The sequence below is a fragment of the Sus scrofa genome, chromosome 1 (genome assembly GCF_000003025.6).
Source record: "Sus scrofa isolate TJ Tabasco breed Duroc chromosome 1, Sscrofa11.1, whole genome shotgun sequence".
NCBI lineage: Eukaryota > Metazoa > Chordata > Mammalia > Artiodactyla > Suidae > Sus > Sus scrofa.
Genome location: NC_010443.5, coordinates 120,080,046 through 120,091,068, shown reverse-complemented (window position 1 = coordinate 120,091,068; position 11,023 = coordinate 120,080,046). Strand labels below are relative to the sequence as shown.

Genomic DNA, 11,023 nt, shown 5'->3' with positions numbered 1-11,023 from the left:
TTCAGACAAGTTCCCAGCATGCCGCAGTCCAAAGGAAAGGATCCAAACTCTGTATAAAAATCAGACTGAAAGACTTACTCAGCACCCTGCTCACATTTGTGTTGCTTGTATTCCTCATTTTAAAGTCTTTTGATAGCTCCTTTTACGCAACAATCTTAGGCTTCTGGGAATATTCTCAAAATATAGGAGGCACCTCTCTGGACTCATTGTAATGAAAAATGCTTTTCATGACTCTGTCCTGTCTTCAAGGAATCCTGGAAAAACCAGGGCTTTCAGCATAATTGAATCTTAGGGAAGAATTTTACAGAAGTGTGTTTTTTTCCTTTCTTCCTTCATCCTGTCTTTTGTGGTGGTGGTGGTGGTGGTGGTGAAGCCGGAGAGGAGTTTTCGATGGTAGAGTAGGGGAAATTTTCATTTGAAACTGGCACTTGCTGTTCATCTACTCAAGACTGATGAAGATATCCACTCTTAGGGCAACAAGCAATGATTTATTTTATTTTATTTTATTTTATTTTATTTAGTTCTGTTTCAGCATCTAGGAGAGTGAGAGTGTGTTGCAGCAATCTATTTGAAAGAATGTTCTTTAAATATTCCAATTCAAAAGACTCCATAGAACTGAGACACATATAAGAGCACCCAGGGAGCTCAAATCACAAAAGACAGGGCTTTTCTAAGAATATAAGAATTATATCTACCTTTTAGGTACAAAAGGTGGAATGGAAAGAGTATTTTTGGTGAAAATATCCCAGAATAATCTCAAAGCAGAACTCCTTGCTCAAGGTTATCTAGCTTTCTTTGACAAGTGCACTGGCAAAGATATTCGGTCCTTGAGGTAAAGTTTACTTGGGAGGTTACGACAATGACGTCCACACCTACAGCAATTCAGGTGACTCTGAGCCCAGGAGCAACCCTAGGACTGCGACAGAGAAAATACACTAGCCGGTCCGTCGCCCCTCCCCACTTCCATTCCTGGGGGCGACTGGAGTAGCTCTGGAGTCGCTGACGCCATCCCTTCCCGCCTCTGGCTCGCAGGGAGCATGCGCTTCCATCCTCACTTCCTCTCAAGGAGGGAGTGAGAATAAAGGCGACGCCCTAGCGCACCAGCTGCCCGCTCCGCGTCACAGGAACTTCAGCACCCACGGGACGGACAGCGCTCTTATCCACCTGAAGACCTCACTCCAGAGCGACCAGAGCCCTTTACTCCGGAGCTCGGCAGAGCTCTACCAGCCGTGGGTCCCGCTACTCGCCCTCCCTGCGCCCGCCCTCCTAGCTCTTCCTGTTTTTACTCCTCCTTTTCATTCATAACAAAAGCTACAGCTCTGGGAGCCCGGCGCCAGGCAGTTTCTGAAGCCAAGCATAGAAGAATGGGTTTCCTTTGGACTGGCACTTGGATTGTGGTGTTGGTGCTCCACAGTAGCCCAATTCAAGCTTTCCCCAAACCGGCAGGAAGCCAAGGTACGTGAACACTTTTCTTCCCACCTCGCTTTTATTTCACCACGGAAAGATAAAGCTTGGTATAATCCGAGAGCTGTAAATCACCTTGCTTCATTTTTTGATCAGATCATATCCGTGCACATCGACAGAGAAATCAGTTCTAATATAGAGACAGAAGACAGATTTTCTTCCCCCTTCACTTTTTAAATGGTAAAGCCATGGGTTGTTTTGAAAAATCTTGCTTTGAAATTGGGAGGGGTTGGCTGTTCTGCCTAATAAAGTGGCTTGGATTCCCCCACCCCCCAGTCGTCTTACAAGCTTCCTCAGATATTCTGTTCATAACATGTGCAGTGTATGAGGAAATAACTTTTAATGTGCCAATGATACCAATCCAAATTATGCTATAATTGAAAACAGCTGGTAAACCAAGTGTTAAAACTATGTTAGAAAAAAGTGTAATTCTGTTAACTCAGGAAATACATCAGGATAATAAGCAAGGCAACACTGATAATCGTCATTATTGTATAAACGTGATAACCTTTGTTAATATATATTTTCGTTTCACAGTCATTCAAAATATTTTCCTGATACTTTTCTTTTTTGAAGATTTTTATTTAAGGAGACATATTGTGTTTTTCCAATGCACAATTACATTTGCATTTATGTTTGTTTATTCTAGACAAACCCCTACATAATAGAGAATTAACTGCAGAAAGACCTTTGAATGAGCAGGTAGGTCAAAAGTAAAATTGAAAATGCTATTCCATTTTATTTTAGTTATTATTATTTAATGTAATTATGCTCTAACTTTTTAGCCATTTTGAATTCATGAACTTCAAGAGCTTAATAATAAACCAACTGAAATCATGATGGGAAATATAATTTTGATAATTTCTATGTCCTGACAGTTAAATATAGTGTTCTTTATAATACAAAGAGCTGACTGCATGATAACACAGTAAGCTCAACAGGACATCAACCTTATTGTAAAATGTCTTAATTTATCAGAGATTTATCTTTTTATCTTATTATCAGAGAAGGGAATTAATATTTATAGACCCTGGAGTTCCTGTCGTGGCGCAGTGGTTAACGAATCCGACTAGGAACCATGAGGTTGCGGGTTCGATCCCTGCCCTTGCTCAGTGGGTTAATGATCCGGCGTTGCCGTGAGCTGTGATGTAGGTCGCAGACGCGGCTCGGATCCTGCATTGCTGTGGCACTGGTGTAGGCCGGTGGCTACAGCTCTGATTAGACCCCTAGCCTGGGAAGCTCCATATGCCGCGGGAGCGGCCCAAGAAATGGCAAAAAAAAAAAAAAAATTTATAGACCATCTACCCTTTCTTTTATCTCATTTAATCCTATGACAATGCTTTGAGATATAAATTATTATCTATATTTTACAAATTAGACAAGTTAAGCCCCATGGAGATTAAATCATTTAGCTGTCATATTTGGTAAGTGGTGGAGTCATGATTTAAAACCATGATTATCTCCTTTTTGTTTCACAGATTGCTGAAGCAGAAGCAGATAAGATTAAAAAAACATACCCTCCAGGTAATAAGAAATTACATTTATGTTAATTCAAATAATGTAGGCCATGAAAAGCTTAACTAAAATGGATGTGCTGGGCTTGGGGGCTTTTCTTCCAGAGAACAAGCCAGGTGAAAGCAATTATTCTTTTGTTGATAACTTGAACCTGCTAAAGGCCATAACAGACAAGGAAAAAAATGAGAAAGAAAGACAATCCGTAAAAAGCTCCCCAAATGATAATAAATTGAACATGGAAGATGTTGATTCAACCAAGAACCGAAGACTGATTGATGATTATGATTCTACTAAGAGTGGACTGGATCATAAATTCCAAGGTAAATGAAGAAAAAGAACTTTTGCTACCTATTTTCTCTAATTTAGAGTTTCCATTGTGGGTTTAGAGGAAGATACTTTTAAAAGTATCTCCTATACAGTCACAATCCTTTATTAGTTAGTTCAAAATAGAGATAAAGCCCAAAGTTACTAATAACGTGCAAAGGTCTAGGTCCACAGAAGCCCCAATTTTATTTTCTCTTTAGATTTTCTTTTCTTTTCTTTTTTTTTTTTTTCTGGTGGTGCCTGCGGGATGTAGAAGTTCCCAAACCAGGGATCGAACGTATGCCACAGTAATGAAAAAGTCAGATCCTTTAACTGCTAGGCCATCAGGGAACTCCACCTTAAAGTTTCCTTTACTGATACTTTGAAAATTTTAAATCTACTCTTTATGTTTTATGTTATTAAATTCATTTTAACATTCCATTTTAATTATAAGTTCAAAATATCATAATTCTCAGATAATAAAATCCACAAAATAACTCCCTCCCAAACTCCTTTTTCATTGTTCTCTTCCTAATTAAAACCTTTCTTCCTAGGTCATTCTAACTTTTCCCTGGCTTCATTTACCATCTATATCCTCATGTCTCATATCACTAACCCAGAGTCCTTTGAAATACACACACACACACACCTCTAACATTTTCCCTTGGAAGTCTCAGAAGCACCTCAAACTTAACATGTCCAAGATTAAACTCATTATTTCTGTACACCTTGCAATTTAGCCCTCTTTTCTCTAGGAATGGCTCTACTATACATCCAATTGTGCAAGACAAATCTAAGAATCAAACTATTTCTTTTTTTCCTTACCTCTCAAATTCTAATCCTCCAGCCTTATCAGTTTTACATTCTTTGTATCTCTCAATTTGGTTTTTTTTTTTTTTTTTTTTTTGGCCTATCCCTAATTACCTCCATCCTTTTCCAAGTTCCATTCATGTCTCACTTGAACTACAGCAAACTCTTCTAGTGGATCTTCCAGCATTCGTTCTGACCCTCTCCAACTTAGTCTTAATGTAGCAGCCAGAAATTATGAGTGATCTTTTCAACACATAAATATGAGCATGTCAATATCTTGTATAAAACCTGTCAATACAGTCCCATTTCTCTTGGGATAAAACCCAAAATCCTTAACATGGCTTTTATAGTCCTGTATGGCCTGTCTGCTTTTCTAGGTTCATCCAGTACACATGATCTAATAGAAACCTTGTTTATTTCCTTCATGGCACTCAATGCAGTTTGTCATGTTATATTCCTGAGTATGACTACTTACAATTTATCTTTTGCTCTTAAACTGAACTGAAAACTCCATGGGAATAGAGATATTGTAGTCCCAGTATCTGGATGCTCATTAATTTATTTCATGAATTGATAAATGAATAAATTAACAAATAAAAGAATACATGAAGGCATAGGTGAATTATTGTACCTAGGCATTGAAGTTTTCTAGGTGTGTTTTCCATTCTGAGGGCTGGTGCTTAGGGTAACTATAGATTTTCCTATATGTTTTTTTCTCTTCTTTTTTTAGGGCTGGACCTGTGGCATATGGAAGTTCCCAGGCTATGGGTTGAATTGGAGCTGCAGCTGCCAGCCTATACCACAGCTGCAACAACACCAGATCCTTAACCCACTGAGTGAGACCAGGGATCAAACTCACATCCAATGGATACTAGTTGGGTTCATTTCCACTGAGCTGCAATGGGAACTCTGATTCTCTTGTACATCTTTATGCTCTTCCATGGACCACAAGAGAATTGTACTGATTATCTCTGCCAGAAAACAACTGCCAATTAAATTTGACTCTTGGAGTTCCCATTGTGGCACTGTGGAAACGAATCTGACTAGGAACCATGAGGTTGCGGGTTCCATCCCTGGCCTTGCTCAGTGGGTTAAGGATCCGGCATTGCCATGAGCTGTGGTGCAGGTCGCAGATGCAGCTCAGATCTGGTGTTGCTGTGGCTATGGCATAGGCCAGCAGCTGTAGCTCCCATTCAAACCCTAGCCTGGGAACCTCCATATGCCGCCAGTGTGGACCTAAAAAAAAAAGCAAATATAAATAAATAAAAAATAAATTTGACTCTTATAGGCTAGCATAGCCCAAGGAGAGTTCAAAATGTGTGGTGAACATATGAGGTGGGGAGATGGTCTATATTTTGACATATTTCATATTGTATACTACTCAGGGAAACTTTTTAAATTGTACCATTTTAACCTAAAGTATTGGGGCTAGAAACAAATAGGCACTTGGTATAGCTGCATATAAAACAGATTCAACCACTTTGATTGAACTGACCATTTGATTTAATAATAGTCTAATGTTTGACTGCATTTTTTGGTCCAATGGGTTATACATAGAAGCAGATCTTTCTGTGATCTGATCACTAACTTGAGCAACTTATTTTTAAATTATTCAGCATCTTGTTAACATTCCAAATAAGTTCAGAACTATCAGGTGCTAGTCCTGATGGCTCTAGGTTTACTGTAAGTCCACTTGAGTAAACAGAAAAGACTCTTAGATTGATTTGAGTAGATTGGAATTTGAGTGGACTGGTAATCCTGGAACAAGAAGGTTTAGGGCCACCCAGGTGACTAGAACCTTAGAGGCATGGAGATTTACATCCTAGAAGGGAGGGTGAGGAGGCCTGACTTCTGCAGGCACTTTTACATTTTTAGGATACCTCTACATGGGCTTGTGCTGTAGGACCCATCAATCCTCCTCAGTGTTTTCTATAGTATGTGTGATTCATGATTTTTCTAAATTTCTTTTAGGAAATAGTGTTTTAGGATTCCTGTGTACATTCACCAAAGAAATATTCATTGAACAATTACTATGTATCAGGTTATGAGTTAGACAGTAAGCTCTGTGCAGTTAGAGACCATGCCTAAATTATTCATCACTCTATTTTCAGTCCTGGACCCTATTAAGACTTGAATACAAATGTATTGAACAAATGAATGTCGAGTGCAGTATTAAAGGCTGGAGATTCAAAACGTAACTGGGCAGATTGTGACTTGGAACAGGGCCCTTTTACATCCACTTAAAATGTTGCAGCTGCTTTCAAAAGTTATAAATGTTGAACTCGTGTTTGAGGTCTATGTAGGAGGGTGAAATACCCCTTAATGAACAGTAGAGGAGTTATTCTGAGTAGTTCTGCCCATTCTAGAGGAGCAGAAAGAAACCACTGGAAGATAAGGAGCAGTCCCCAAGTGCCCGTAGCTCTGCTCAGGGAAGCCTAAGTTCCCGGCTCAAGAGAATACAGCAGAGCAATGGAGGAAAGAAGCCACTTCTTCAGAGTGTTGCTCGTGTTCTTCATGTTGTGAAGTAAATGAACCGAAAAACTGTCATCTCAGTTATTTTCCAGCTTCAGCAAGACAACCACTGTTCTTCCTTTTTCTGATCCCAAGGGATAAGTGGGAGCGGAAATAAATTCTTCCGCTTCTGCATTGCCGGGCAGTTTCTGCTCCACGTATTCCCAAGAGTCTGACTTGTAACCCACAAATGGAAAAATCAGACCTAAGTGATACTCTCTGCTCCTGAAAAACTGGATGATGAACCCAATTTTCAGTCCACCAGGAGGGGAACTGATTTTAAAGAGTTTTTCAAAGGGACTTTTCTGCTCATTAGTCAGTCTGGTACACAGGGTCCAAAGGGTTCATAGCTCATGGGCTGGACAACAACTCAGCAATAATATACTGTCTGAAAACTTCTATCCCTCTGTGTATAATCACCCTGTTCATTTCCCTAAGCTTCTTTTCAAACGGCAAAATGACATTCTGCCTGAGACTGCGTGTACTTCCATCTTCATAGAGTCTTGGAAAAAGCTATAAATTCCTGGGAGCTATGAAAGAAAAGGGCACAATCGCAATAGACATGTGCACTAGGCTTGTCTTTCCTTGAGTGAATATGATCAGAATTATCTGGGCAGAATTTTGCTAGGGATTCATTATCTATTTTCTCTAGAAGATAATTGCAGTTCCTTTATTTCTAGTACAAATCTACTGTCCATAATAATAAAACTACATTAACCTTCATATAATACTTTGCAATTTAAAAGGTGCTTTTAGGAGTTCCGCTGTGGCGCAGTGGGTTAAGAATCCAACTGTGGCAGCTGGGGTTGCTGCAGAGGCGCGGGTTCTGTCCCACAACAGGGTAGTGGGTTAAAGGATCCGGCGAAGGTTACTATACCTGTGGCGTAGGTCACAGCTGTGTCTTGGCTTCAGTCCCTGGCCTGGGAATTTCCATATACTGCAGGTGCAGCCATTAAAAAAAAGTGTTCTTTTACATCTTACTTTGTCTGATAACATGAAATAGATACTCTTATTACCTTCCTTTACAGTGGTCCAAGGATACATAGCTAACAAGAGGATCACTGGAGCTAAATTTCTGATCTTTCCAAGCTGCCTAGAGGTGGCAAGCAGAAACGAGTGCCTTGTAAACTTGCTCATATGAATATACCATTCTGTGAGGTATAGATTGGAAAAGACCAAGTGATTCCTGGGAGTGCTCAGTGAACATGGTGTTAATGCTTCTTGCCACCAACCCTACTGTGTCCTTCCTTTCCCTCAGGATGGGCCCTTGCTTTAGTCTGAAGGAATGCTGCCAAATGTATTCCCAGGAAAGCCAAGGATACATTCGCAAGCTTCTCTGCAGAGATTTACATAGATTTACACATTGCTTTTGTGCAAATCTGTCGTCACATTTTCAAAGTTTAAATTCCAGGCACATTAAATAAGTTCCTTATTGCCTGGAGAAAGAGGCTTATCACATTAAGCTACCTTATACAAAGTTGCTTTGACACATGTTTACTTACAAGTAAACAGTTATTCCAGGTAAGTCATAAACTCTTCAGTATATACTCTCTGAGGCTGGTTGTGAGGCGGGTATCCACATCCTCAGCCCAGGAATTTGCCTACAAAGGGAGACCAGGTGCCAGTAATACCAATCTACTCCTTGTGGGGAAACAGAATATCAAACTATATAATATATAGAAATGTGCTTTGAACAACATGGCACGCTATCTAACAGTATTGTACTTTTGGTATTATTAGTATTAAAAATAGAGAGGCCTTTTGTGTTTTCTTTAGATCCTCCTCTTATAATTACCGAAGAAGCTTTCAGAATTTCCACTATCATCTTAGGTTCTTAACTTGAAGTCAATTTTTATTTCAAACCAAGAGTTTGTGTGAATCAAACACTACCTTAAATACATTCCAAACATATCTGAGTATACAAGATATAGATTATAAATCTAATACAATCTGAGAAATAGGTCTGGTATCACCACGATGTGAAATTGTGATTGCTCTGTCCAGATGATCCAGATGGCCTTCATCAGCTAGATGGAACTCCTCTAACTGCTGAAGACATTGTTCAAAAAATTGCTACCCGGATTTATGAGGAAAATGACAGAGGAGTATTTGACAAGATCGTTTCTAAACTGCTGAATCTTGGCCTGGTAAGCCATATGGTTGAGAATAAACTAAACATTTACTACAGTTTGGAATACACTAAGAAGCCAAGCCACTTCATGCAAATAGCCAAGGGTTTAAAATGCATCTAGTTTATACCAGTCACCATACTTTTTGAGAACAAGTAAGCCACCATTCTTTCCCTCTCGGAATTTATAGTTTATCAGAGGCACTAGACAAGTACACATGTGCTCATAATACAAATTGCATAAGAACCATCCAAGTGGTTCAACATGCCAGAGGATAGATTATATCCAGTTAGGCAATAAGAAACAGCTTCAGAGGAGGAGGGGTTTGAAGTGAGCTCAGAAGGATGGTTAGGCTTTAATTAGAAGTAAAAGAAATGTGTGAGGTGAGAAGGCAATAAGATATGCAAAGCCATACAAATGATTGGGAAGCTCTGAGCAGTCCAATCTGACCCTGCCCCAGCCTGGCTCCCCATCCATAACACAGCCCTGACAGGTTTTAGGAGGGTGCTAAATCTGCAGATTACAAAGGTTACCTACCTGTAGCTGAGGGTTGAGAAACTCTCAAGTTGTTTCTCAAAGTAAGTATTCTTTGGGTTCCAACAGATAGGACTGACGGCATGTACAGTGGGCCCAAGACACTTCTTCCTGGAGTTCTAGGAAGTCACTGTGACAGCCAGAATGTAGTAGAGGCAGAAGCAAGGGCTGTCGAGAAGAGGGACCAGAACAATCTCTTGTCTTCTAAAAATGTATGTTCAACTAAGGAGTTTAGAACTTTTGAGATCACAAAAATGGGAAAAACAGTTATATATGTTTTGACTCTTTATCACAGATCACAGAAAGCCAGGCACACACACTGGAAGATGAAGTTGCGGAGGTTTTACAAAAATTAATCTCTAAAGAAGCCAACAATTATGAAGAACTCAGTAAACCAACAAGCAGGACTGAGAGTCAGGCTGGCAACATACCGGAGAAAGTGGTATGTCTATGTGAATGTATATGCATATGTTATGTATGTATCTCTATGTGTTTACCTGGGTGCATGTGCATTCTTACATTTGCATATAATTAATACAATCTGTATATAATTAATACTTCAGTTGGGGAGTTCCCACTGTGGCTCAGCGGAAACGAATCTGACTAGTAACCATGAAGATGCAGGTTTGATCCCTGGCCTCGCTCAGTGGGTTAAGGATCTGGCGTTGCCATCAGCTGTGGTGTAGGTTGCAGACGTGGCTCAGATCCCATGTTGCTGTGTATGGCTGTGGTGTAGGCTGGCAGCTGTAGCTCCAATTTGACCCCTAGCCTGGGACCTTCCATATGCCATGGGTGCGGCCCTAAAAAGAACAACAAAAAAACTTCAACTGGTATCAAAGTAGATTTACGGTATGTGACATTTTTGACCTACTTAAAATATATTTTAATGAAATACCAATAAGTTCAAAGATATAAATGAACTTCGCTTTGAAAAGAATATAAATCTGCATGTTATATTGTATCACATAGTAAAGATTATGTATTATACCCTAGAATAAAACAGCACATAATACTATGTGAAATGGTTATTTCACATGACAGTTTGTATAATCCCAGTGCACTGGAGCCAGATATTTTACAGCTGTTATGGTATCCAACTTCTGTTCACAGTAGATGTCATCATCTGCTCCCAAACCGCCCCCAGAAGAAATCTGGGCTGACTTGATGCCTTGCCATATCAGCCTTTATATTCCTCAGACCTCTGTGCCAGATGCAGCCTCTCTGCCTTGGGCTCTTCTATCTGGTCCTTCCTCTTCTCATTGGCTCAGGAGCTGCCATCGTCTACTTAGACTTGTCATTCATTTGTCCTTCTTCTTGCTGAATTCCTCGCCTCTTTATCTTTTCTTTGGCCTCAGCCAAGCTACTGAAATCATTCTCTCTTCCTTGAATTCTTTTAAAATATGTCAATGGCACATATAATAGGAGGACATCAAACTCCTCACTACTTCTTTCACTTTCTCCAGCAGAGTACCCACACCCCAAGGTTCCTCATCCCGTCCAATATCCTATCCTAAATCCAAGGAAAAAGAAAATATAGACCTATGGGTCTATTTTAATGGAGGCTAGAAAACAAATTGGTATGAATTGTTTTGTGTTTTGACTAGATAGCCTAAGAGCTCTCCTTTGCTGTCTCTACTTCTAATCCCCACTCCCTGCCATCTTTCAAAACAGCTTTTGAAGATCCACCCCCATAAAAAAACTTTCTAAATTTATCAAAGAACTTGGGACTTTCACTCAAGCTTACTAGTCTTAACTAA

General features: G+C 39.8%; 1 protein-coding gene across 1 annotated transcript in view; it reads left to right on the top strand.

The window, feature by feature from the left end:
* SCG3 (secretogranin III) overlaps window positions 1,034-11,023 on the top strand; it is a 44,734-nt gene continuing 34,744 nt past the window's right edge. The window contains exons 1-6 of the mRNA XM_001925911.4: window positions 1,034-1,455; window positions 2,114-2,166; window positions 2,943-2,988; window positions 3,084-3,299; window positions 8,608-8,750; window positions 9,562-9,708. Of these exons, the coding sequence (XP_001925946.1) occupies window positions 1,365-1,455; window positions 2,114-2,166; window positions 2,943-2,988; window positions 3,084-3,299; window positions 8,608-8,750; window positions 9,562-9,708 (696 nt within the window). The 5' untranslated portion in view covers window positions 1,034-1,364. The remainder of the gene's footprint in view (window positions 1,456-2,113; window positions 2,167-2,942; window positions 2,989-3,083; window positions 3,300-8,607; window positions 8,751-9,561; window positions 9,709-11,023) is intronic.